Source organism: Hippocampus zosterae, chromosome 14 (assembly GCF_025434085.1).
Source record: "Hippocampus zosterae strain Florida chromosome 14, ASM2543408v3, whole genome shotgun sequence".
NCBI lineage: Eukaryota > Metazoa > Chordata > Actinopteri > Syngnathiformes > Syngnathidae > Hippocampus > Hippocampus zosterae.
Window position 1 is genome coordinate 1,467,674 of NC_067464.1, and position 26,667 is coordinate 1,494,340.

At 45.3% G+C, this 26,667-nt stretch overlaps 4 protein-coding genes across 5 annotated transcripts; all 4 read left to right on the plus strand.

Moving 5' to 3' along the window:
* Positions 1-792: 792 nt before the first annotated feature.
* Positions 793-6,838, plus strand: LOC127615284 (ubiquitin-conjugating enzyme E2 D2-like). Its single transcript, XM_052086965.1, has 7 exons — positions 793-1,291; positions 3,079-3,142; positions 3,238-3,269; positions 3,378-3,455; positions 4,246-4,351; positions 4,518-4,611; positions 6,053-6,838. Exons 1-7 carry the CDS (start codon positions 1,268-1,270, stop codon positions 6,096-6,098), a joined length of 444 nt encoding a protein of 147 aa, XP_051942925.1. The 5' UTR covers positions 793-1,267; the 3' UTR covers positions 6,099-6,838.
* Positions 6,839-7,469: 631 nt separating this feature from the next.
* manba (mannosidase, beta A, lysosomal) lies at positions 7,470-17,213 on the plus strand. Of its 2 annotated transcripts, XM_052085318.1 has the most exons (17): positions 7,470-7,793; positions 8,028-8,122; positions 9,181-9,286; positions 9,370-9,543; positions 10,180-10,303; positions 11,172-11,341; positions 11,410-11,523; positions 12,212-12,363; positions 12,455-12,572; positions 12,652-12,705; positions 13,978-14,145; positions 14,220-14,438; positions 14,520-14,684; positions 15,816-15,960; positions 16,024-16,169; positions 16,297-16,557; positions 16,721-17,213. In XM_052085318.1, exons 1-17 carry the CDS (start codon positions 7,599-7,601, stop codon positions 16,949-16,951), a joined length of 2,637 nt encoding a protein of 878 aa, XP_051941278.1. In that variant the 5' UTR covers positions 7,470-7,598; the 3' UTR covers positions 16,952-17,213. The 2 variants fall into 2 exon arrangements, with proteins under 2 accessions (XP_051941278.1, XP_051941279.1); XM_052085319.1 differs by lacking the exon at positions 8,028-8,122 and having other exon boundaries at positions 7,656-7,793.
* Positions 17,214-17,816: 603 nt separating this feature from the next.
* slc39a8 (solute carrier family 39 member 8) lies at positions 17,817-23,370 on the plus strand. The gene is made up of 9 exons (XM_052085320.1): positions 17,817-17,961; positions 18,073-18,324; positions 19,502-19,676; positions 20,254-20,423; positions 20,526-20,648; positions 20,809-20,967; positions 22,285-22,483; positions 22,655-22,839; positions 22,905-23,370. Exons 2-9 carry the CDS (start codon positions 18,097-18,099, stop codon positions 23,049-23,051), a joined length of 1,386 nt encoding a protein of 461 aa, XP_051941280.1. The 5' UTR covers positions 17,817-17,961; positions 18,073-18,096; the 3' UTR covers positions 23,052-23,370.
* A 642-nt stretch (positions 23,371-24,012) lies between these two features.
* On the plus strand, positions 24,013-26,051 carry nat8 (N-acetyltransferase 8). The gene is made up of 3 exons (XM_052085618.1): positions 24,013-24,161; positions 24,964-25,252; positions 25,396-26,051. The coding sequence occupies exons 2-3, from the start codon at positions 24,976-24,978 to the stop codon at positions 25,791-25,793; spliced, it is 675 nt and encodes a 224-aa protein (XP_051941578.1). The 5' UTR covers positions 24,013-24,161; positions 24,964-24,975; the 3' UTR covers positions 25,794-26,051.
* Positions 26,052-26,667: the final 616 nt, after the last annotated feature.

Here is a 26,667-nt window from a genome sequence, read left to right on the forward strand (position 1 = left end):
AATGGAAATTTTGAACAATAGGATAGTTTATGTTTTAGTCATTTTCTATGATGTCATTGAGATGTGGCTATTTTTAACCCGGCTTGAATAAGCATAAAGCCTCATTTTCAATCAAAGCTGAAATTGAAAATGCCCCTTAGTTTACATGAAGAAATGTGTTGGATTCAAATCTGGATTGAATTTGGAATCTGGTTTGACAGCACAGTACGATATAGCTTCTCGGCCATTTCTTTCCCAAATTGAAATGCGGATTGTTTCTATGACATCATCGAGGTGTGGCGAGAACGACACCGATCCATGTTGCCATGTTCCAAAAAGAGGGACAAACCAAATTGACAACACACATAATTGCCACAACAATAAAAATGGATTAAAATATGACAATGTCCCTTTAAATTTTGTACTCATTTGTATTAAACCATGGCTTGATTTTATAATAATTAATTTACATCAATTATAAATGATGCCATTACAAAATTTTTATTATGATTTTATTGGAATAACACATTTTAAAATAAAATACCCAGATGAAATATATAAATAGTAGAGGTTTGTATGACTTGTAATTGAAAATAGGTCTATGTGCGTATTTTGGGTCTGTGAATGTGTGCTTGTATTAGTTATCTAGACAGTATATACATAAATACATTTACAAAAAAAACAAAAGATCAATATTTCTTTGTTTGTTTATTTGCGATTTGTCAGTACGTGCGCGTCTCGTGCCTACATCCGGGCCGCCCGGTCGGTCGTGTTTCGGCGTCGTCCACTCGCCCCGCCCACTCCAGAGTGTCGTCATAAAGGCTCCCTCGCCTGAAGACGGCAGCTAACTGGCTAACGGCATCAAATCGACTCGGGAAGCTTCGTGGTCCGGGTTTCTTATCCGCGCCCTCCCCCTTACCTACCACCCCTACCTTGACGACGACGACACTCAATCCACGGGGACGACTACTAAAGGCATTTCGGTGGTTAAGAAGAAAATAAGCTGGTTGAAAATCGCCCGGCTTGGCTTCTCGCTTCTTACAGTTTTTTTCCCTTCGTCGGCGCCTACGTAATTCCTTTTTTTAGCTTCGTCGGCTAACTGTGTGCTAGCTCGAAACGACCAGGCCCCGGGCGTCGCGTTGTGTGTGTGTGTGAGTGTGTGAGAGACACTTGCGTCGGTTCATTCAGCGCAAGGCCCCAGCATCCTGGCATATCACGCCCGGCCTTCATCGCTCGGATCGACAACCGGCAGCAGCGGTAACAGCAGCGGCAGCAGCCCAACGCAAGGATGGCTTTGAAACGGATTAACAAGGTAACATTGACGCCCCAACTGCCTGCTCGTTAGCCCGGGCTAGCACCCCCCCCCCCCGCACCCGTTCCTCTTGTTATCTTGATTACCTCGGTGAACATAAGTTTTCTTACCGCTTTTAACAATTTGAATAAAACACACACGTAACTACCACATTGCCCGCGTGTTTGTCAACATCCCGGGCTGAACGCTTCGAATCGATGTTTGACGCTAGCCGCTATTCGCAGCCAAGCTAACTCCGGAGGGCCCCGACACCGCTCGCTGCTTATATAAACAGTCGCCCGGGCTTAGATTGCCATCGGAACCGATATTGGGGGGTCGTGCGTGTCGTGTCCGACGCGCGTGTTGTCTGATATTGCAACATATTGTATTTTGTACTGACGCACAGGCGGCGTTTAACCAGAAATAGTGAGTCATATTTCACGTCAAAAGCGTCGCGGGTGAAACATGTCTGTGGTATGCGTCTATGGACTCCATCCATCCCCTTAAGGTCACGCAAGCACATGCTACGCCGGCCGGCTTTTAAATGAGAAATGTCGATTACTAAGTTGAGTAACAGACCATGACCGGCATTTATGAAAAACGTGTTTACTCGTGGGGGCCGGGTGGGGCTGTGGGGGGTTGTAGCGGGTTGTCTCGCCCCGACTACAACCCTAAACCCAAAGACCTAAAAATAACACGTTTGATGCTTTAGTCTCACCTTGCTTTAACTGGTTCACATAATCGCAGGTGACGATTTTACTCACTCGGTACTAGGTTACAAGTCCAGGTCCTTGTAAACGATGCTGATTGAACTTTACCGGAGTTAAGGATTAAAAAGAGCTCCACATGTCTGTACCGTAGCCATACTTGTAAAAAAAAAATGCACCGATAGCACTTCCCCAGTCTGACCCTATGACCACATTTGTTGACCTTTTTTAACTTAAACTGTCCTCGACCGTGGAATTACAGCCTCTCAATAGTAAATAGTCTCCGATATTTTTTTTTTGCCATCCTCCTTGAAAGTAGACTGCCTTGAATCAAAATGAGATGCTTGTAAACGTGTGCTTTCACTTTTAAAATCAGTGATCTTTTTTTTTTTGCCAGTTTTGTTGCGAAACCAACCAAGGGACTTACTCATGATTAATTTAATGCATTTTCTACATTGCCAATTTAAATGAAGAGAAGCCAATTGAGTTTTTTTATCCGATTAATATTTGTGTGTGTGTAAATGATTCACTCATAAAAATAATCATTACTTATAGCACTGCGATACTGTATGTCTTTATAGCATTTTTTTTAATGAAGGTCGAGCAAGCATTGGTTGGCTCACCTTTTTTTTGTATGCTTCCGACATGGCACGGGAACTTCATCAAATGGTTCAAATCGTTAGAAAAATTGTAGTTAAAACATAAATAGTAAATACCTGCAAACCCCTTACTTGGTTTTCCACCTCTTTCCCTAATACATCATAGCCAAAGCTGTATTTCTAATTAATTTAACATTACAGTATAATTTGTGACCCCCCCCCACCCCCCTTTATTCTAGTCTTGCATCTACTGTACATTATGCTAAGCAGCTTTTTATTTCCACAACTGGTAAGATCAATCTGGCTCTTCTCTGCGTCGTTTTGGGAGGTTGATCGCAGACTTCATACAAACGCATCGCCGATAAATAAACCAAATTCAACGCAATGATTGTTGCACACATCGCTACGCAGAACGAGCGATAAGACCCAAAACATGCCTCAGGTGAGAGCGAACGGTGTCTGTCGTGTGTTAACAAACTCAAAATCATTTTCTGCATTTTAGGAGCTTCACGACCTGGCTCGCGACCCCCCGGCACAGTGCTCCGCGGGGCCAGTGGGTGATGACAGTAAGTGTTCGCCGAACGCGAATAACATTTCCAAGGTTTTGTTTTCGAGTGGTCATTTGTAAGCCGGAGAGCTAACGTCGCTTCCCTTTTTCTAGTGTTTCACTGGCAAGCCACAATCATGGGCCCCGTAAGTACAAATTTGTTTTATTCCCCCGCCCTCCTTTCAATTAACTCGCAGGCGGGATGCCGTTATTCGAATGTTTTGGTGTTATATATATTTTTTGTGTTCGTTTAGACTGACAGTCCATATCAGGGAGGCGTTTTCTTCTTGACTATTCATTTTCCAACAGACTACCCCTTCAAACCACCCAAGGTAAGCACCTTTGCGCACCCACATTTAAAGCAAGACATCGTCTCACACACACACACACACACCCTTGCAAATGTGCAAATGGAATGCCCGAATTGCTGGGTCAGACATTGCCATCATAAACCCTTTATGATCTACCCAAGCAGTGTTCAAAAAGTTCCGGTTATATAATCGCATAAATGCAATGGAAAAACGTAACATTCCAACGATCACAACGGGTCGTAACGGGCGATGTATACGATTCATTGATTGGTCGATTTGACAGCGGATGACAGCTCTTGAGCAGTATACAGAACAAATAAGTTGCTCTATTCGGAAAGTTCTTCTTTATTTTGAAGTTGGCGTTCTCACATCTGTGCCCATATATTGCCGTCATGCGCTGAAAGAAGAATTGTTGCCGGATTTGGTTTGACATCTTCGTGACGGTGTACGCCGAAATAAGTGTGTACTCGACTCGGCCACATTTTTATTTATTTACTTATTTTTTAGTTTATATTGTATTTTATTTATTTATTTAGTATTATTTATAAGTTTTTTTTTTTTTATTCTTTACCCCGAATGTCAAAAAGCGCGCGGCAGATGCGCCATCACTTGTCTGCCGCACTTTGGACTTCGAGGTTGCTCGAGTGATTAGTTTTGTGGAAACGAACTGCAGTCCCGAAGGCGTAATGAGCGTTTTTTGCGGTCTTGGCTCCCACTTGAAGTCATACCGGACTTTCAGGGCGTCGACGCCTTTTGTTCTTGGCTGACGCGATCGTGACTCGGCTGCATTTCTCTCCCTTTTGTCTTTCAGGTTGCGTTCACGACGAGAATCTACCACCCGAATATTAACAGTAACGGCAGCATCTGTCTGGACATTCTCAGATCACAGTGGTCTCCAGCACTTACCATTTCGAAAGGTGACTCGATCGCTGCCTCGCGTTCTCGTCGGGGGGCGGGGGCCTCTTGGCTGGTGCTCTCACCAGGAAGCTCTTTTAATTTCCAAATCATGCGTCATCGAGGTCCTTCTGGAATGACGTGACACTTTTTTTTGTTTTTGGTTTTGTTTTTCTTTTCGTGGTGCAGTTCTTCTCTCCATTTGCTCGCTGCTATGCGACCCCAACCCCGACGACCCGCTAGTGCCAGAGATTGCCCGAATCTACAAAACAGATAACGTCAAGTAAGTAAAGCGTGGGGGGGGGGGGGGGGGGGGGTTAATTGCAAAGCCAACTTAAGATAAGATAAGAAAACCTTTATTAGTCTCACAATGGAGAAATTCCCAATTCACAGCAGCAAAGTTATGAAAGTAAGAAGTAGAACAACAAAATATAGGAGCTGCTGGAAAGGCAGCCACTCTCGCGGCGCCATTTTGAAGTCAAAATAACAAAAATAACACAAGACAACACATAGGAATAAATGTTGACTTTCACTCTCGGGTACAATAAGCTAGCTTGGTAGTGGACATTAAGTATGTCGTGCTTTAAAACAAAACAAAAAAAATAGATGCATATATATATATATATATATATGTGGGGGGGGGGGGTCGTGTGTTCCCTTACCATTTCTGGTGTGCTCTACATCGGCGATTGCCAGCGTCGTATACAAATGGCTCGCTCCCCGAAACTTTACATTTTCAGAATCTTGCCACTTTTATGTAACTTACGAGTGAAATGCGCTGTTAGCGAATCATTTGAACCATTTTTTCACGTTTGTGTACGTGTGTGTAGTTACTGTGCAGTGTGTGCGCCTTTGTGGGTATTTTCATGCATTTGGTGAATGGAAACGCAATTCTATTTGATATGTACATTGAAGTACCAAAAAAAAAAATACATGAAAGGAGTTGGGTCCTCGGACCTGCAGTGTAAATCCAGAGACCGTCGGCCTCCGCAGTGGATTTGTTGGCTTACAAAATTGGACTTGGAGAACTCAAAAAGATTTCATTTGTTTTCTTGATTTGAACCAGTGCTGACTTGGCGCAAGGTCATAAGTTGTCATGTCGAGATATCTTCTATTACAAAAAAAATAATAATAAAATGAGGACCCGTGCTTGGATGCGGCGGTCACGGAGTTGTCCCGACGCCACAGTGCCAGGCCCGATCGCTTGGCGGCGTGCTGCAGAGATGCTCGTCCTCCCGGATTGACGCGCCTCAACTCAATTTTGAGCTTCATGGCACGGGCTGGGAATACTTTGTGTAGATGTGGTTTCTTGGGTTTTGGTTATGATTATTTTAATTGCAAAAATATGGAACTGTTGCTTTGGGGTGTTTGCTTAGAATTTGTAAGAAGGATCAATGGGACACACTTTTTTTTTTGTCTTTTCATTGGAAGCCCGAATAGACTCGCGGTTGAAATATTTCACTATGCCGTGAATCAATATGATATTCAGATTTAATTTTCTGAAATGAGTGACAAATGTAACTTGTTTTTCATTATATACTTCTTTTTTTAATATCTGATAAATTTGTTTTTTTAAAAATAAAGTTTTGGGTTACGCATGCGGCCATAGTCATCCACTTTTGCCGCTGCGTTTGGGCAAATACGCATCAGCTCATATTTGCTTCAAATGAAAGGAGGCCTTTGATTGAATGCTAACATTGCTAATGAGCATCTTCTCCTTGCAGGTATTCCAAAACGGCGAAAGAATGGACACAAAAATATGCAATGTGATGGAGACAAAATTCTTCGGTGGCTGGGTGGCAGGGGGGGGAATACATTTCTTTGGTTCAGACTGAATTTTTTTTCTTTTTTTCCCCCCATTTATATGTAATTTTTTTTTTTGGTTTCATCCAGAACATTTTACACCCACTCTTTGTTTTTCTCACCTGTGCGCAAATCAGAAGATCGTGTTTTTCTCTCAGGGCACGAGATGACAGATTTTTTTTTTTTCCCCAGAATTTTTTTTTTTTTTCTCCTGGTCTCCGTGCTTTCAAACACACACCCTGTTTGAGCATGCACCATTAGCCATCTCACAACCCACGCGTTAACTACTCAGATTCATTTGGCAAAAACAAAAAAGAGAGAGAAAACTCGCTTCCATCGCCCCGTTAGCACCGGAACTGGGGGGGGGGGGGGGGGGGAGCGCGTACAGAAAAAGCACTGCAGTCCGCAGACAAAATATTAAGAACCTCAATGTTGTATTTTATGCATGTTAAAGAAATCGTAGGCGACAATATCCCACACAGAACAATTTGGTTTACCATTTTATTTTTTTTCTCCCCCCGCCCCCACTCTCCGATCTCTGGAAGCCAATAGATGGATGGCTTATGCCCACACATGAACTGTCTTCTTGTACCCCCCCCCACTACTACTCCCGCCCCCACAAGTATGTATAAAGCCAAGCTGGCGGTTGATTATGAACTCCACGGCTGTTTTTAGTTTCCCCCCCTTCAATAAAGTTACTTCAACCTAAGTGTGCGGATGTTTGTGTGTCTCAACCCCCACCCAAGACGTGTATATGATGGCACTTGTGTAAAATTGTGAAGAAGCTAAATGTTTAAAGTCATTTTTGACGGGGATTCCCCCCCCCCCCCCATTTACTCTTGTTAATATTCTGGGACATTGTTTATATTTGGTTTTCTTGTGTATTGTCATATCTTAATTTATGGTAGTTTCATTAGTTTTTACCCAGCTTCTGTAAGTATGAGACATTTTGCAGTTTGGGATGCGACTCGGTAGCCCAGTGGTTAGCACGTCGGCTTCATAGTGCAGAGGTATCGGGTTCGAATCCAGCTCCGGCCTCCCTGTGTGGAGTTTGCATATTCTCCTGCGTGGGTTTTCTCCGGGTGCTCCGGTTTCCTCCCACGTTCCAAAAACATGCGTGGCAGGCCGATTGAACACTCTAAATTGTCCCGAGGTGTGAGTGACGGTTGTTCGTCTCTCTGTGCCCTGCGATTGGCTGGCAACCGATTCAGGCTGATCGAGGCCCCAGCGACCCCAGTGAGGATCAAGCGGTTCGGAAGATGAATGAATGAATGCAGTTTGAGATTTTAGTGTTGGAATGCACGTACGTCATAGTATTTGTTTTTGAGATGTGTATCAAATTGGCGCAGGTCCTCAGCCAATCACATTGCAGAGGGACGAGGCATACCGCGTGTAGAAATCAAAATCCGGTCACGTGGCCAAAACCCGGAAGAAACTTGCCTTGGAGAGCGATTTAACGGAGGAACGATGATTGTACGCGTTTTTTTCTTCTCGTTTTTATCGCTCGGACTTTTGGAGGTTTTGAGCCACGATGGTATCGGTTCTCTCGTCCAAAGTTTGGACGGTGAATGGGACTTGTGGAACTCGAACAAGTCCTTTTTTCTGCCCGCCCGAGTGCCAGGATGCGTCCACACGGCACTGCAGCAGCGAGGCTTAATACAGGTCAGTTCGAAAAGAATCACACACTAAAGTCATACGTGTGTCTCACGGGCCACATTTTGGTTAACGGTCAAAATGGAGCTCACACGAGAAAACCCAACTCATTTCCATAACAGTACGTGAATTGTGTTACTTCCTCTTACTTATTCGAGCGTTTTTTATGTTGCTATTTGTTTCCTGTGTCACTCCTAAAATGACAATTAAAAAAAAAAGTGTCGCCTTCGATGCACCATACAGGATCCTTACTTCCGGTTCAATGACCTTCTGTACGAGTGGATCTCTTTGGACAATTGGACGTACGCCACCACGTTTGCAGTGTCCAAAGAGCTGAGGTCTGCCGAGAAAAGCACACAAGTCGATTATTATCGAAAAGAAAGAAAATACTAGAAGAAAAAAAAATTCAATATCTTAAATGTAAAAGCATTCAGATATTAGACAATACTACAAATATTTTGAATGTATAATACAATTTTAAAATCGAAAATATCAAAGATCAAAATCATTCTGAAAGTACACTGCGTCAAAATATTATCAATATTTTTTTGAAATAGTGTGACAATAATAGAAAATAAGACACAAGTGTTAGACAAAAATACACAATTGGATAAATATATATTTTTAATGAAAAAAAGCATACAAATTAGACCAGAAAAATGCTAAATCTTAATAAATAAATACATTGACTCAAAGACAAAAATATATTTCAAAATAAACATTCAAATATTCGACTCAAAAATCATGCAAAAATATTCATTCATCTTCCTAACCGCTTGATCCTCATTAGGGTCGCGGGGGGTGCTGGAGCCTATCCCAGCTGTCTCCGGGCAGTAGGCGGGGGACATCCCGAATCGGTTGCCAACCAATCGCAGGGCACACAGAGACGAACAACCATTCGCACTCACACTCACACCTAGGGACAATTTAGAGTGTTCAATCAGCCTGCCATGCATATTTTTGGAATGTGGGAGGAAACCGGAGCACCCGGAGAAAACCCACACAGGCCCGGGGAGAACATGCAAACTCCACACAGGGAGGCCGGAGCTGGAATCGAACCCGGTACCTCTGCACTGTGAAGCCCACGTGCTAACCACTGGACTACCGGGCCGCCCTGCAAAAATATTAAAATGAGGTTTTTAGAAGACAAAAATATATAAGCTTTTGAGATCACAATGCATACTTTGCTAGGATCAAGTGAACAAAATGGTTTAAAAAATGCAACACATGCGACATTTAAAAAAAAAAAAGAAAAACATTGTTCTGCAACAACAACAATACAAAATAGTTTAGAAAAACATTTTTTTAAATATCAGACAAAATGTCAGACTGATTTTTTTTTTTTTTTTTTTTTAAATGGAGCCCCCGCCTTCATAAATGTGTCCTCACCCCTCAGGTCCAAGCGACAAGTCCTTCTGATTCTGGACGGCGTGGACACGGCTGCGTCGGTTTGGCTCAACGGCGCGTTGGTGGGCCGCACGGACAACATGTTCCGTTCATACGTGCGTTCGTTCACCTTAGCACTTCCCCAACCGTCATCGGTCCGTCCTTTTGCGCAACTTGTCCCGCGTCTTTTTCTATGCAGGTCTTTCCTATCCGAGAGCTGCTGAAGGCTGAGGAGAACACGCTGCTGGTCCGCTTCCTGTCTTCCATCGTGTACGCCGCCCAGAGGAGGAACGCCCACGCCGCCTACGCGATTCCTCCCGAGTGTCCGCCCAGCGTCCAGAAAGGACAGTGCCACGTCAATTTCATCAGGAAAGTGAGTCCTTCATTTGGATTTTGTTTGTTCTGTTCAGTTCGCTTTTGTAATTTTTTGGACCATGTTTGTTAGGTTTTTTTTTAATCATATATGGAATCTTTGTAAAAAAAAAAGTCAATTTTCTCAACAATCCCCAGTGTTACAGCTTGAGCTGTCTTTTTTTTTTTTTTTTAATTTTGTTGTTCCCGAAAATTCTTTTTCATCATTGGTTTTAGTGGTGCGGACGGTCGTCTGTTGAATTGAAGCGCTTTTTTGCGGCCGAAACCGCAAAATAAAAATATCGGACTCCATCTTAATCAGTTCCAATTTGTCACCAATGCTAACGTTAGCGAGCTTTCTTTTCTCACCTCGTTTTTTTTTTTTTTTTTTTTTTTTTGTGAGGCGGGTGGGCAACTCACATTGTTTGTGGAAAAGGCATATTGGAGATTTAGCGAAGAGTTTAAGGGTTAAAATAAAAACTTTTCATGCACTTTTCAATGCATTTCAGTTGGCGTCACTTATACGTGGATTTTTGCTATTTGCGGGCCAAGCCGGTCATGTCACGAATTCAACTCCCAATTTCCCGGCGCCGCTCGAATCCATGAAGAATGTTTTGTGAAGTGCTCTTTCTTTCCTGTGTGTGTGTTTGTGGCTCAGGCCCAGAGTTCATTCAGTTGGGACTGGGGTCCGTCCTTCCCCGGCGCCGCGCTGTGGAAAGGCGTCCGCCTTGAGGCCTATGACTCGCTGCGACTGGTGCACTTGGCCGCTCTTCCTCTCTATGGTACGTCTCGTTGTCTTCATCACAAAAGCCTTTATACGGAATATGAATGCCATTAAGAAAATAATAATACAAATGCTACAAGAAAATATTGTTCAAAAAAAATACACGCATTTTGTCCAAAAATGCGACACTCCATCTAAGATCTCAGGCAATTTTTAAAAGAATACGTTTGACGAAAAAAAATTAAATGAGACAAAAAAAAATTTTAAATGACAAAAATTTTGGACAAATAAACACAGCGATAATACCCCCAAACACAAACTTCTTCATAAACAAACTACAGAAAACCAAAATATGAGGCAAAAATGACTAAAATGGAGCAGCATAGCAGTGCAAATAATCCAATAATGTTTAACATGAAAAATATATCAAGATTTTGAGGGAAAATATATAAACCAAAAATACCAAAATATTGCAACAAAAATTTAGATGAATAAAGAATATTAGACAACACAACAAAAACAGACCAAAAATTATGTTTTTTTTTTAAGAATCTACAAATATTCGGTGAAATTCTAAAATTACACCAATGTTAAGTTAATAACAATATTACCAGAACTGTACAAATATTGGAAGAAGAAAGACAACCAAACTTTTCAGGACCAAAAAAATAAATAAAAATTGGGGAAAAAAACCCAAAATACAGAAATGTTTGGATAAAACGTCAGACAATGTTTACCATTAAAATAGAAAAATACATAAATACGAGACCCGAATAATTTTTGAAAGAAAGAAAACAAACAAACAAGAATATTAAATGGAAAAATATTCCAATAAAAATCTTGCCAGCAAATATTTTTTAAAAATGTAATCGCAAATTTGGATCATCTTTTGATTTGAACTTTTTTTTTTTTTTTCCCCGTGGCAGACGCCGGCCGCTCGTCATGGTCACTGCAGGTGGACGTCCTGGTGGACGCTCTTCAACCTACCTTGGCCCAAATAACGCTGGACTTACCCGAGCTGCTCTCCCGCGTCGCCTTCCCGGCAAACATTCGCCCGGGCACCGCCAAATACACCTTCACCCTCAGCGTCGACGCGGTATACGTGCACGCGTACTTCCGCGCGTGCGGAAAGATGCTGGAAGGTGGTCGACGTTTTGTTTGCAGAGCGCCGACGTGAGGCTGTGGTGGCCCAAAGGTGTCGGCGAACAAACGTCTTACCGCCTGCTGCTCACGGCGCGCTCGCCGGACGGCGTGGCGCTCCTCCAAGCGCACTCAAAGGTTAGGAGCTCGCTTCCTGTCGTCGCGTGCGGATAAAATATGAGATGAAAATGACACAAATTGTCATACTGACAACCCAAAAAAATATTTCAGTCAAAAAAAATTAATACTAAAAACGGTGACAAAAAAAAAATCTGTAAAAAATGAAACAGGACAAAACAACAACTTCAAAAGAATCATTAGAGAAGTTACAGAAATATTTTTAAAGAATTTTTTTTGTTATTTCAAGATTTTGACAGGCTTAAAAAGGGTTCTTTAATTTCGTCATTTATTTTTTCCTCCGGTGATTTTCAGTCTATTAATTATATGTATACAGCATATAATTATAACTTTAAAAAAGGGAAGAAAATTTGATTGATTGAAGAAGGGCGGGTGAGAGAAAATATTAAGATTAAGATGAAGATATCCTTTATTTGTCCCGCAATGGGGAAATTACAATCAGAATTCAGAAAAGAAAAACGCTGGGTAGGGAGAGTGAAAAAAAATACGCTCGAACTATCCTCTTCCGAGGATAATTAAGTCCAGGATTAAAAAAAATCTAAATCTAAATCTAAAATCTGAAAAAAAATATCACGACAAAAAAAAAAAAAGCAAACATTTTTGACGGTCCCCGATTGCCTTCCTGCGGACAAATTGAACTAAAAGAAGATGGCGAGTCTCGTTTCAAGCCCTCCGCTGCGTGTCGCAGGTTTACTTCCGTCGCGTTGAGCTGGTCCAAGAGCCCGTCGCCAGCTCACCGGGTCTGAGTTTCTATTTCCGCATCAACGGGAAGCCGCTTTTCCTCAAAGGCTCAAACTGGATCCCGGCGCACTCTTTCCAAGACCAAGTCACGCCTCATGTGTAAGTCACAGGATTCTAACAGATCCCCCCCCAACCCCCCTTAAAAAAAAGAAATAAATGCAACCAAGAGCTTTTTTTGCCGACTTGTCAGCTTGGCGGACTTGTTGCGGTCGGCGGCGGACGCCAACATGAACGTCCTCCGGGTGTGGGGCGGCGGCGTTTACGAGCAAGACGCCTTCTACAACGCCTGCGATGACATGGGGCTCATGGTAAGCGAGCGACGTCCAGGATTTGATTCTTGCGCCGCGCCGCCCTTTCTTGTACTCGCCCTGTTCGTCTCCCTTTTAGGTGTGGCAGGATTTCATGTTCGCTTGCGCCGTGAGGGAAGAGGTCTACCAACAGGTCGGAAAAGATGCGAAACGAGCTCATCCGAGTTTCATTATTAGCAACTGTGATGGTCACACGCAAAGCTGTTCCTAAAATTTGTCAAATCATTTCAGTCCAGAAAAAAAAAATTACACGATTTGGTATTAGATATGGAATAGGTCAAATGAAGCAAACATGGTCAGAAAATCAAACAAGAATATTACAACAAAAATAATAAACATTCAAAAATAATGCAGCATACAATGAAAAAATAAAAAAAACAAAATTATAATTACATCTTTACAAAAAGATTCTAAAAAGACACTGACAAATACCAAAACAGAAAAAAAATATCCAGCAAAAAAATAAAAATTATTTGAAAAAATTTATTCATCGAGAGGAGCCAGATGAGGTGGCTTGGGCATCTGATTCGGATGCCTCCTGAGCGCCTCCCCGGTGAGGTGTTCCGGGCATGTCCCACCGGGAGGAGACCCCAAGGAAAACCCAGGACACGCTGGAGAGACTGTCACCCAGCTTGCCTGGGAACGACTCGGGATCCCCCGGGGAGAGCTGGACGAAGTAGCTAGGGAGAGGGAAGTCTGGGCTTCCCTGCTAAAGCTGTTGCCCCCGCGACCCGGCCCCGGATAAGCGGTAGATGATGGATGGATGGATGGAAAAAAAAATTATTTGAAACAATTGTGAAAATGCGAAGGAGAAAATATTATAAATGAATTTTGAAATATTTGACGGACTCGTTCAGCAAATCCGATGAACGCGGCAAAGGTCCTGGAGGAAAAATACGTTTAAAACCGCATTCGACCAAAACTATGAGGAAAGAAAATATCGGACTTGTGAAAAATGAGAAGGAAATTGAAAATGATCCGGCGGAAAACAAGCGATGCAAAACCATTGAAGGCCAAATACAAACATATTAGACAAAAGTATTGGGAAAATATCATCAAATATAAATGTACTAAAAAATACCCCCAAAAATACCCCATTATTTGAAACAAATGTAAAAAAAATCAAATAAAATTTGATCGACAAAACCGATTATACAAAGAACACAACACGCTAGAGGAACTATGCACAAATATGAGACCCAAAGATTTTTCAGAACAATAAACAAAATAGAAACACAAGAATATATAAAAACGCACACAAAAAAAACCTACACAAATACTCCCCCAAAATTAAAAAATTATTTTGGTTTAATTTTTTTTTTTCTTAGTTTCTTGAAGCCTTGTCCAACAAAGGTGGAGTCGCGCGTGTGAATTTATTATTTTCCAATTCTTTTCTCCACCCGAGGTCTGGCGTCTGAAGTCCCACCCGTCCGTCATCGTGTGGAGCGCAAACAACGAGAACGAAGCGGCACTGGCCACCGACTGGTTCCGCATCCCCGACCGGCAGCGGCCCGTCTACCTCAAAGACTACGTGGCGCTCTACGTGGACAACGTCATGGCCATCGTGAAAAAGGTTCGGCGAGGAAAACCAACTTGGGCCTCAAGCTTTGCGTTCTAACCGGGGGGGCGCCGACACGTCCCCCTCAGGAAGATCCCAGTCGGCCCTTCCTGGTCTCCAGTCCGACAAACGGCGCCGAGTCGGAGCGGGAGGGCTACGTGGCGAGCGATCCGTACGACCCGCGCTACGGCGACGCCCACTTCTACAGCTACTCGGCCGACTGCTGGGACTGGCGCGGCTTCCCCCGAACGCGCTTCGCCTCCGAGTACGGCTTCCAGTCGTGGCCGTCGCTCTCCACGCTGCGGCCGGTGAGTCTCGGTCGGAGCCGAGAAATGAAAGTAGACTTTTTTTTTTTAAAATACTGACGAGCGGGGACAAATACGTTGCAGGTGTCTGTCGCGGAGGATTGGAGCTTGAGCAGCCGCTTCGCAGAACACCGCCTGCACCATCAGGACGGAAACGAGCAGATGTTGAAGCAGGCGTCCATTCACTTCCGCCTGCCCAACTCTAGCGACCCCCTGACCCGCTTCACGCACACGCTCTACCTCACCCAGGTCATATGCCGCCGCCCCCGCCGCCTCCAGATGAAAATGCAGCAGACTGTTGTCGGTCATGCTTATCGAATTCCACATATTTTCTAAATACGTCTTTATTAACACGAGACGTTTTAATTAAAGGGCGGCCCGGTAGTCCAGTGGTTAGCACGTGGGCTTCACAGTGCAGAGGTACCGGGTTTGATTCCAGCTGCGGCCTCCCTGTGTGGAGTTTGCATGTTCTCCCCGGGCCTGCGTGGGTTTTCTCCGGGTGCTCCGGTTTCCTCCCACATTCCAAAAATATGCGTGGCAGGCTGATTGGACGCTCTAAATTGTCCCGAGGTGTGAGTGTGCGGGCGTGGATGGTTGTTCGTCTCTGTGTGCCCTGCGATTGGCTGGCAACCGATTCAGGGTGTCCCCCGCCTACTGCCCGGAGACGGCTGGGATGGGCTCCAGCACCCCCCGCGACCCTAGTGAGGATCAAGCGGTTCGGAAAATGGATGGATGAATGGTTTTAATTAAATCAACAGTTTGCATATTTGTCTTATTTTCATTTTTACCTGAAAACAAAAACAATTTTTGGATTTTATCTTGAATGACTCTTATCAATCTTAAAATCATTCAAATGTATTTGACTCATTTTGTAGTTCAAAATATTTTATGTGTTTTTACGTGTCCACATTATTCGGGTTTTTTTGCTTGTCCAAATAATTGAATACTTTTAATCATCTTTGCATTTTATTTAATTTTTTTTAAATTTGATATCTGACCTTTAATCAAATTCTTTCATATAAATCAAAGCTTTGACTATTTTGAATTTCATTATTTTGAACTTTTTTAAATAAAATTAAAATTTTACATTTTCCTGGGGTTTTTTTTGGTTTTTTTTGTTTTTTCCTTCGGTTAAAATGTCTCATTTGATATCGATCCAATTTTAGAATGTGTCCATTTTTTAGGGACAATTTAAACACTCGTTAACATTTACACACTTTTTTTCTTTCCATTTCATTTTCCTAAAAAAAAAAAATCCATTTTATAAAATCCCTCCAAATTGTCAATCTTGTTCTTGCATGACTTGTTTATGAAAAAAAAAAAAATCGTCTCCTACGCAGACTTCCAAAACGCGGACCGTTACGTTTTTTTATTTTTCAGGTGATGCAAGCTCAGTGCGTGAAGACACAGACGGAATTTTACCGCCGCAGCCGCAGCGAGCTGATAGGAGGCCTCGGCAACACCATGGGCGCCCTCTACTGGCAACTCAACGACATTTGGCAGGCGCCCTCCTGGTCATCCATTGGTAAGTCGGCCCGCGGGCGAACGCTTGCCGTCGTGTCCGCCGTCACTTCCTGTTCCCCGGCAGAGTTCGGCGGCAAGTGGAAGATGTTGCATTATTTTGCCGCCGACTTCTTCGCCGACGTCCTGCCCGTCGCCTTCGAGGATGACGACGGCACGCTGCTCATCTACGCCGTTTCCGACCTGAGCCAAGACCTCAAGCTCAGAGCCGTGGTAGGGCCCCTCATCAATAATAGGATATTCATAAAATACAAGTTGTTGTGTTAATATGCTCTAAAAACGAAGCAAAACGTAACGAGAACAAAAAATCCCCAACTGTTATCATCTTGCTGTCCACCAGGTGTCAGTCTACACGTGGAGCACCCCTGACCCGCTTTGCACAAAGAAGTCCGACCTCGTGGCGGTACCGGGAGGAAGCGCCGTTCCGGTTTTCAAACGGCCCGTCGCCGCCCTACTGGCCGGATGCGGAAACTGCAGCCGCCGCAGCTGCCTGCTGGCCTTCCGCCTGGAGGAGGTCGGCGGTGACCAACGCGGCCCCGCAAACCACCACTTCCTGTGCTCACCCAAAGACGCCCTGGGGCTAAAGCCGCCCAACATCACGGTGAGACGCTCGGCTTCGGGAATTTCCTGCCTGAAGACATTTGGAATTCTATCATGGTGACACCCTAGAAATCAAGGGAGGAGAAATCTGTGGAGGTTTTGAAAATGCTCCGTAAATCAAGTCGAGTTGAGTTGCAAACACTGCCGGATGTCTCCCCCTGCAGGCCAAAGTGCGCCAGGATGAGACGCGATTTGTGGTGGAGCTCCAGTCGTCGGCCGTGGCTCCTTTCGTGTGGCTGGATGCAGGCGACATTCCCGGGCGCTTCGACGGCAACGGCTTCTTAATGCTGTCCAGGAACAGGACGGTGGCGTTCCGCGCCGGGAAACCCACCAGCGTTACGGAACTCTCCCGAGCGCTCCGCATCACCTCGTTGAGCGACCTCTACTCGCCTTAAATCGCCTTCAACCTTGGTGCCGCGCTCGATTACGCTGCTTGTAAGTTCAGCGGGAGAGGAACTCTGATTGTTCCCATCTCAGAACATCCAAGATGATACGTTATTTATATTTTAGTATAAATGTCAAACGTTCAAATGAGGAAATTTAGATTTTCATGACAAATTTGTATCAGTATTGGTCATAACAATGGCTGCCCTGAGGAAATTAATGGCTTGAGGTTTTGATACTCACAGACATGATCATCAATCAAAAACAAAGAATGACTGCAGCTTACTGAGCAGTTCTGACCGTGTGATTGTGCCTATGGACGTATTGTACTGCCCCCTAGTGGATGTCGCGGAGAACGCGCAATGATGCAGGAAATCATGAGCCGTGAAATAATAATTAATACATTTTATTTATAAGCACCTTTCAAGACACCAAAGGACACTTTACAAAATAAATGATTGTTTCAATATATAATACTGTAGGGTGTTAAATTTTTTTAGGGATGAACATATGACGAAAAATGCTGTTAAATGTTTTAATTGTCCTTTTCATGGGGAAAGGCCTTTTGAGATGCGATGAGTGGTGACGGAACGTGTTCAACTTGTATCGAGTAGCATCTGTGACCCGCATACTCGGGTGTCAATTATGCGCAGATTTTGCTAGTCCGGGGTGGGGCCAGTCCCTAACCGGTGGGCTTTATTGTCGTTTTGATTTCGCTTATCCGTCGAGAAGAGCCAATCTTCGGGTTTCCCAGTGCGCATGCGCCATTTCCCCACCAGGGGAGCCAACGAGCTCACTCTGCCGAACTTTAGTTTACCTCGCCACCCCCACCCCCAGTCAAACCTTCCGATGTGACAACATGACCCCCAGCCCCCCCCCTCACCCCTGCGCTCTCCTCTCTTTCCCTGCTGCACGTGCGCGTTAGTTTGCGCGTGCGCGTGTCGGATGTTCAAACTGACGGCGGGGGAGCTGGAAGGAAAGCATATTTGGAACTCGTGCACGCGGTCGCGTGTGCGCGCCGGTGAGCTTTGAACCAAACACCGATTACCGCCCGCATGAATTCGTGCTGGAGGAGTTAAAAACTTTCTTGGGGGGGGGGGGGGGGGGCTTGGAGGTCTTCTTCTTATAACAGGACTGCGTGTGAAGCGAGCGAGACATGGCTGCGCTTCTTCTGCGACTTTTGGGGGTCGCGCTCCTCGCGGAGGGGACCCGCGGCCGGGAGGCTTTCGCCGGAGGGGCCGGCGAGTTCCTGCGGGACGTCGTTCGCTTCTTCGGCCACAATGAGTCCATTCCCACGCGCAACCTGGAGGAGCTCCTACACATCGTCGCCGCCCGCCGGCACCACGCCGTCACCCACGACGACAACCCGCTCCACGGACGCGAGGTAACGGCGCTGGAGTCACACACGCACGCGGCGGACAATTCCAATTTCCTTTGGTCCACGTTTTATAATTTTTTTTTTACATTGGTAAAGGCCAGAGTGCGACATTTGGAAAAATAAGTGGTTGTTTCTAATATTTTGGGAACATCAGGAACAGCGGCCGCAGTGTGAACACGTGAAGTCTTTTGTCACTCATTGTGATTGAATGAGAGGACCAAATGAAAGGATGTGCAACTCGTGTTTCATTGAATATACCACAAAGACGAGATGTTTTACGTTCAAACCGATCAACTTGATTGTTTTTCGCAAATGATCACAAACTTGGAATTTTTAAGGCTATGACCCATTCCAAAAAGCCTGGTCCAAGGTCAATGTTTACATCTGGCCTCCATGACCTTTTCACAAGATGCAGATCAAGGTTTGGGAAGCGAGGACACAAACTGTGTTAAAGCTTCGGGCGGTGGAATTCTTTCTCATTCTGGCTTTGATGTACAGCTTCAGCCCTTTCGTATTCTCAATTGGGGGGGAACAGGTCTGGACTGCAGGCAGGCCAGTACACATGAATTCAATGATTGTACATCAGCCTATTGGAGTCATTTATAAAATGAAGAAAAATGAATATTGTTGTTCTGCTTTTAAAAATATTTACTTCACGTTTTGTGAACGACTTTTAAAGATTTAGAGGCGACGTATCATGACTTTTTATAATGCAAACATAGCATATGCGAATAAATAACATTTGTCGTCATATTCACCGTACGCTAAGAAAATGACAAACTACCATCCCTATGTGACTTGACACTTTTCAAAAAGGTTATGATATGCAAATAATAAGCTCAAAAAAATAAAATATACTATATATATATATATATATATACTATATATATATATATATATATATATATATATATATATACACACTAAAATAGACTTTCAGGTCGCTAGGCTTTGTCCCGCCCCCCAGTTATTGTGGAAGTGCTACATGAATTGTGTTTACAACTCTGTTAACCAAAATATTATATACATATATATATATTTATTTTGTTACAAATATCTCCAGTGTTTTTTTTTTCTTTTTGAACGCGCTCCTTTAAATATATAAACAACTGCATCGTCCAATCACGTGTCTTGTCGCCAATCCGTTTCTAACGCCGCGTCTCTCTCGCGCGCGGCTTTTCAGTGCCTGTCGGCCCAGCAGATCTTGGCCCACTTTGGCTTCCCCAACGTCAGCCGGCTGGGCGCCGGACATCTGGAGGCCATTTGTCCCGCCGTGTTGACCCAGGTGCTGGTGCCCTCCTGCCCCTACACCGCCCCCGAGATCACCACCCCGACGCCGCCCACAGTCGACTACTCGGGTCAGTCCCAGAACGAAACGAAGCCACAGATGCGCATTTCATACGCCGTGCGTGAATCGTAGAATGGACGAGTTAGGAACTCGAATGTCAACAAACAAGGTTTCAAAAAAACAAAACAAAATCAAATCCAACACATTTTCAAGGGTGCAAAAATGTGTCGCGGAATGACTTGCTGCGGTTCTGACCTCTCACATGCTGCTTTTTGTGTGTGTGTGTGGGGGGGGGGGGGGCAATATTTCCTCCACCAGAGCTTTGTCGAAAAAGCACGCGTCTGCCCCATTTAGGATTTATCAGCCGTGTGTTATCAGCTAGTAATTAGTAACACAGCGCTCTGTCGAATGTACTTAATACTCACGTTGCACATTTCACTATGCGTTTGAGGGGGGGGGGGGGGTGTATGGACTCCATGCGGTCAGGGGAGGCAGGTGAGGCACAGCCTCACCTCTGAATGCGCAATCATCACAAAACGGGTAGACGCATGCAAGTGGCTCGCCGTACGACTGCATGTCGCAAATCGAATGTTTAGCTAATTGACTAAGCTCCCCTTTTTTGCTTGATATATTCGGGGGGGGTGCAGTTTGGGGTTGGGGCTTCTTGTCGGTGACGGTGATCAACCTGGCGGCGCTGCTGGGCCTGCTGCTCGTCCCGCTCACGAGCAAGTCGTACTTCCCCAAAGTGCTGACCTACTTCATCGGCCTGGCCATCGGCACGCTCTTCTCCAACGCCGTGCTGCAGCTCATCCCGGAGGTGAGGCGCCGCCTCGCTGGGCCTCACCCGGGCTCCCTTCCCCCAAATCGATTCCTCCGCTTTTCCATCGAACTCCTTGGCGTTTTTTTCGTCGCCGTCCAGGCGTTAGGCTTCGACCCGAAAGCGGACGACTACGTGTCCAACGCCGTCGGCATCTTTGGTGGCTTTTATCTTCTCTTCCTGGTGGAGAAGGTCCTCACAATGGCGCTGCGCGTCGAACACCAGGTCGGACTTTTCGCACGCCTCCGAGGTTTTTTTTTTCCATTCTTGCTCTTTCAACCTTTGTTCTCTCGTTTCGTGCCTGTTTTGTGTTGTTGGGGGTTTTTTTTGTTGTTTTTTTTTGGTACCAATCGAGTCACTTTTGTTCTCTCCGTCCGGTTATCAGCACGGCCCGTCGCACTTCGCCCCGGCCGATGACTCGCTGCCCAACGGCGACGCCGGCTCGAAGAAGGATTCCAGCCTGGTTTTGACGAGCATCAGCACTATCAGCACGGCCGAGCGCGCCAGCGTCAGCTCTGAGCACACCAACATCGTACCCGCGCAGGTCAGAAACACGGCAGAAACACGTTTGGGACGCGCTTTGCCAAGTAAATAGACTTCGGCACTCGTGACGCGACCTAGCCTAAAAACTTAGCATAGTGTCACGTCAACATACTGAACAACATTAAAATCTAGTCCCTGGGTTTTCTCCGGGTACTCCAGGTTGCTCCCATGTTCCAAAAACACGCTGAATAAAATAGAAGTAATGTCAGTTATTTGTTATTTCTCTGCAGCCCGGTGCCAAATGAGCCACGGACCGGTGCCGGTCCGCACCCCGTGGCTTGGGGACCACTGCTCTCGAGTACTTTGTTGTTGTACGCTTGATGGATCTGAAGTGGTGAAGCTTTGCACTTTGTCCCGCGCCTTAATCACCGGAATGAGTGCTGTTGATCTTATCAAGGAGCGAGTAAGTCGCCATTATTTGCTGGACGTGGTTGTCGGCGGTCGTTATCGCCGGCCACGCGTCGGACAAGTGACATCATCAAAATAAGCCGCTCGACGCGGCGTGGCGGTTAACGTTTAACGAGCCGGCAAACAAAAGCAGAGCAAACAAAAGCGGAAGGGGAAAGGGGTCCTCTTCCCCGCCCCCCCCAGCTCCTACTCAATGGCGGGCTTGTCCAGCCCTAGCACAAAAGGCGCCTTGTGCCCGACTCAAAGAAAAGAGCAACGGGCACCCATTTTGCCACGGTGAGGCTGACGTGCCTCCGTCCTCACCTTGACATCAACGTTCTCCTTCCTCGACGGCGCGCCACGACCACTTGTCCTCAAATGTTCACTTCGACGACACTCAGGAAACTTCGCCATTTCAAAACTTGATGCAGAGTTCAAATTACTGTTCAAAATAAAACGTAATCATCGGACAACAGCAGTGACGGGGGGAAAAAAAGTCCACAAATGACTGTATTTTGAACTAAAATACTTGGAGTAGGGCGGCACAACATGGCGGTCGACTGGTTAGCATGTCGGCGTCACAGTGCGGCGGTCTTGGTTTCGAATCCGGCGCCGGATTTCTTGTGTCCTGTTTGTATTTTCTGCGTTGGTTTTCTCCGGTTCTCCCCCCCCCCCCCCCCCAAAAAAAGTAGTTTAGTAGTAGTAGTTTAACGGGACACTTTGAATCGTCCCTCCGTGCGATTGTCAGCGTCAATTGTCGTTTGGCTAGCAACCAATTCACAGCGTAGCTGCTGATAAGCGGTCCGGATAATGGATGAAATTAAAAAAAATAGCCAATCAATAACAAGATATATTTATAAATACTGCAAAATTAAGGTATACCAAAAGAAAGACACGACCAAAACATTTTACTCCTCCGCTATTCTCGCAGGCGTCGATCCGGGCATGTCGCTGCCTGAGCGGCCAGCGGCTGTCCAGCGTCAAGACGGTGGCGTGGATGATCACGCTGAGCGACGCGCTGCACAACTTCATCGACGGCCTGGCCATCGGCGCCTCCTTCACCGTCTCCACACTGGCCGGCTTCAGCACGTCCACCGCCATAGTCTGCGAGGAGTTCCCCCACGAGCTCGGTATCTCATTCTTGTTTTTATGGATGACATTTAACAAAGCAGGACTTATTTTGAGCGCTTGATCTTTGACTGCCCTCTAACGGCAGCTTGTGAGATTGCATCCGGTGGGAAAGCAATTCTTGCTGTCGTGATGATGATGATGATGCGGCCGATGTGGGATTTGGCCTCCAGGCGACTTTGTGATCCTGCTGAACTCGGGCATGAGCGTCCCCCAGGCCATCTTCTTCAACCTGCTGTCGGCGCTGGCGTGCTACGTGGGCCTGGTGTTTGGCATCGTGCTGGGCAGCAACTTTGCACCCAACGCCATCTTCGCCATCGCCGGTGGCATGTTCCTCTACATCGCGCTAGCTGATATGGTAAGCTATTCATTTCTATATATAGATCTCTTGTCAATAATAACTCGATCCTTTCCACGACGCAGTTTCCGGAGATGGACGCCATCGCCCGGGAACAGAAGCGCACCTCGTCCAAGGTGGTCTTCTTCCTGATCCAAAACGCCGGGCTGCTGACGGGTTTCGCCATCATCCTGCTCATCACCATGTTCGCCCGGGATATCAATCTGGGATGAGCGCCGGGAAGGAAAGAAAACAAAACCAAAAAAATTACTCGCCTTCATTTTGGAGCAGGACGATTCCAAAATGTTTTCTCCAAACGAAAGCAAAGGAATTTTCCACACAAGAAAAATTCATTTCCTTCATGAAATCTACTTTGATTTCCTCCAAGAGAGACAGTGAACTGTTTTTTTCTTCCTTGAAATATTGTAAAATGTGGTTGGTGCTGGACTGTACTGTACTATTTTTTACCTTGGATTTTATTAGCAAAATCTGTGCTTTGTTGGATAATCCAGCTTCATTTTGGGAACGTTAATTAAACGACGTCGACTTTTATTTCGGGGGGTTGATATCGCTTTGCTCAGGTTTAGACTAATAAAAAGTAAAATATTTTAATAAAAACATGAATCAGCACAATAAGTAAAATTAATTATTGGATAATTGCTGTAATTGCACACACACACAAAAAGATGTATGTCGTAATCTGGTTTTGGAGACGATTCTAGAATTGTGCTTATTGCCTTCATTTGGACTGCAAATATTTACCACATCAGTTTACACTTTTACGAAAACAAAAACAGGGTTTAGGCCTAAACCATCCATCCATCCATTTCCCGAACCGCATGTTTTTGGAATGTGGAGGGAACCCGGAGCACCCAGAGAAAACCCACACAGGCCCGGGGAGAACATGCAAACTCCACCCAGGGAGGCCGGAGCTGGAATCGAACCCGGTACCTCTGGCACTGTGAGGTCGACGTGCTAACCCACTGGACTTCCGGGCCGCCCGGCCGTAAACCGTTTTTGTTTTTTGTTTCCAAGGTGCGTTCAAATCCCTCCGTTCCGAATGGCGAGGCATCATAAAAAATACATACGCTCAACAACAGCAACAAAACCAAGTCCTGTTATTTTCCTTGTATCAATCAAGAGGCGTGTCGTTTGCATTCTCAACACTTTTGAGACAAGATTGCGTGTTTAATGTCAAGAAGTATGTTTTTGTAACTCTTGTTTATCCTGTATTACTGTTTACCCTGAATGCGTCACAGTTTACGATGAGCTGACTGTGTTGTGCCGTTAGCTTGACTGTTACGTTTGTGCTGCACTTTCACGCACGTCTTCCACACGGACAGGTAATATGGCGAGATGCCCCCCCCCCCCCCCCCCCCCCGCTAAATGCTTTTAGTCTGGACGCGGTGCAATCATTTCGCATGAAACGAAATGTTAGTGTTGTTTGGCTAGCACACTACCGAGCGAGCTAGCTAGGTCGGCGAACCCCGAGTGAAGAGCGTCATTTTATGCTCAAGAAGTTTCGCGAGCAGTTTCGAACTAATTCATTTGTCTTGTGGAATTGGGTGCTTTGATTACAATGTACAAATATCACGTGGACTAATGAACATTGCCTGGTTTATTTTCACTTTTTTTTTTCACTGCATTGATTTGAAGGCGGCGTATTTCGGTCGTCGAACCCAATTGTAATGGTTGAGTTGAGGCAGGAATGAAGGATCGTTGTTGTCTTTTGCCTTCAGGGCCGGGCGGTGTACTTAAAACAGCATTCAACAAATTTAGAGAGCTAAATTTGAACGCTCCTCATACCAAACATGCTTTGAAAGCGTGTCAATATATATATGGAAATGTATAATGATAATCCCCCGCATGTTTGTGGCTCACTCTTCATATAAATAGACATGATGCATCTTGCCTTAGAAACAACCTTTGCTTGTAAAGGGAGGAGCTCAGTTCAGCCTGGGTTGTGGAGTGCAGTTTAGGAGAGTCTTTGCTGCGTGTGCAATTCCGTTGCATCCCCCCCCCCCCCTGAAAATCATTTGCAAGCCATTTATTTAAAATTTGTACAATTAAACTATTGTGCGTATCACAGTTTGGGCCACGTTAATGATGAAACTCGCATCTCATATGCCTCCTCTCCTCTTGCAGCCGAGTGTCACGATGTCCGGCGTGAAGATCCGCGAGTACCGCGACGGCGACTTCTCTACGGTGCGGGAGATTTTCTCGCTGGGCATGAGCGAGCACGTGCCGGCGTCCTTTGTGCATTTCCTCAAGCAGCCGCAGTGTCAGATGCTGCTCGTGTGCACCTTCTGTGCGCTGCTAGCTAGCTCCAAGTCCTTCCTGCTGCCCGTTCTCGCCATCACGCTGCTGCTGGCCATCGTCCGCCAACTTGTGGTCTACAATTTCAACAACTACATCGAGAAGTGCTGCAGCACAGGTGTCAAACTTGATCCTTGCCACCCATGAGTTTTTGTTTTTGTCCAAACCTTGTCATAAAATCGACCGTTTATCGTGTGGCCAAAGCGGGTAAACAAAGAAGGAAGCGACGCATTGACTTGACTCGATCCTCCTGTTCCACAGATCTCAAGAACATCAGCGAGACCTACATGGCCGCCCGGGACGCCTGCTTCTGGGTGGCGGAAAACGAGGGCCGCGTGGTGGGCATGGTGGCCTGCCTCCCCAAGGACGGCGTCGCCGACTGTCTGGAGCTGAAGCGTTTGTCGGTACTACGCGGCCATCGCGGCAGGGGCGTGGCCAAAAAGCTGTGCCAGGTGGTGACGGACTTTACGCGCGAGCGAGGCTACGCCGGCGTGGTCCTCCACACTTCCATGGTGCAGACGGACGCGCAGAAGCTGTACGTGGCCATGGGGTTCCGCAAGCTGCGAGAGTTCCCGGAGGGCAATCTCGCCGCCAAGCTCATAAACTTCTCGCTCATTGAGTACAGACTGGATCTGCACAAAGACCACGCGGCAGAGTGAGTCTGCGGACGTTCTGTGACCACGTCCGTTGCGAAAGCGCTCTTTGAGAAGCCAGAAGGAGGCCCGCGCAACCCAGATGTGAGGCGGGACACGGTGTGCAATGGGCAATTGTTTTCCTTGTGCTAAAAATGGTATTGCTTGTGGTTCACTCTTCATATATATATATAGACATCTTGCCTTAGAGACAATGGATGGATTGAATAACTGAATCTGAATGGCACAATCTGAATTTGAAACGATAGACTTTTTTTTTCTTTGAAATTGTATTTGATCCTCACTGAAAATGAAATTCTGTTTATTTTCATATTCAGTCTTAGAAATACAAAACGACGTGTTTTTTTTTTTCAATGTCAGATTTTGTTTTTGAGGTACTAAGTTTTAAATTAACTTTATGGTCAAGTATGAAGTATCCGGTTTGTATTGCAGCAAACGGAATCAAAATTAATTTCAGTGCAGAAGGGGTTCTTTTTGGCCACACCTCTGACTGTTCAATCACCTGCATTTTCACAAGTGATGTGTCGGTCGCGGACGAGCCGGTACGAAGAGCTCTTTGTAGAGTCTTCAAGAGGTTTTTGAAGTGAACGATGAGCCGTTTTTAGCCCGAAAAAAAAATGGTATAGTAAGGCGTTTTTAGCCCGAAAAAAACGACCATGTATAGTAAGGCGTTTTTTTGCCTAAAAAAACGACCATGTATAGTAAGGCGTTTTTGACCCGAAAAAACAACCATGTATAGTAAGGCGTTTTTTGCCTAAAAAAACGACCATGTATAGTAAGGCGTTTTTAGCCTAAAAAAACGACCATGTATAGTAAGGCGTTTTTAGTTGAAAAAACGACCATGTATAGTAAGGCGTTTTTTGCCGAAAAAAACGACCAT

Coding starts and splice junctions, on each gene's coding strand:
- LOC127615284 (XM_052086965.1), top strand. CDS start 1,268: ATGGCTTTGAAACGGATTAACAAG. Junction 3,270..3,377: donor AAGCCACAATCATGGGCCCC/GTAAGTACAAAT, acceptor GTGTTCGTTTAG/ACTGACAGTCCATATCAGGG. Junction 4,352..4,517: donor AGCACTTACCATTTCGAAAG/GTGACTCGATCG, acceptor TTCGTGGTGCAG/TTCTTCTCTCCATTTGCTCG.
- manba (XM_052085318.1), top strand. CDS start 7,599: ATGATTGTACGCGTTTTTTTCTTCTCGTTTTTATCGCTCGGACTTTTG. Junction 15,961..16,023: donor GCCCTCCTGGTCATCCATTG/GTAAGTCGGCCC, acceptor GTTCCCCGGCAG/AGTTCGGCGGCAAGTGGAAG. Junction 16,170..16,296: donor ACCTCAAGCTCAGAGCCGTG/GTAGGGCCCCTC, acceptor GCTGTCCACCAG/GTGTCAGTCTACACGTGGAG.
- slc39a8 (XM_052085320.1), top strand. CDS start 18,097: ATGGCTGCGCTTCTTCTGCGACTTTTGGGGGTCGCGCTCCTCGCGGAG. Junction 20,424..20,525: donor TGCTGCAGCTCATCCCGGAG/GTGAGGCGCCGC, acceptor GTCGCCGTCCAG/GCGTTAGGCTTCGACCCGAA. Junction 20,649..20,808: donor CGCTGCGCGTCGAACACCAG/GTCGGACTTTTC, acceptor TCCGGTTATCAG/CACGGCCCGTCGCACTTCGC.
- nat8 (XM_052085618.1), top strand. CDS start 24,976: ATGTCCGGCGTGAAGATCCGCGAGTACCGCGACGGCGACTTCTCTACG. Junction 25,253..25,395: donor CGAGAAGTGCTGCAGCACAG/GTGTCAAACTTG, acceptor CCTGTTCCACAG/ATCTCAAGAACATCAGCGAG.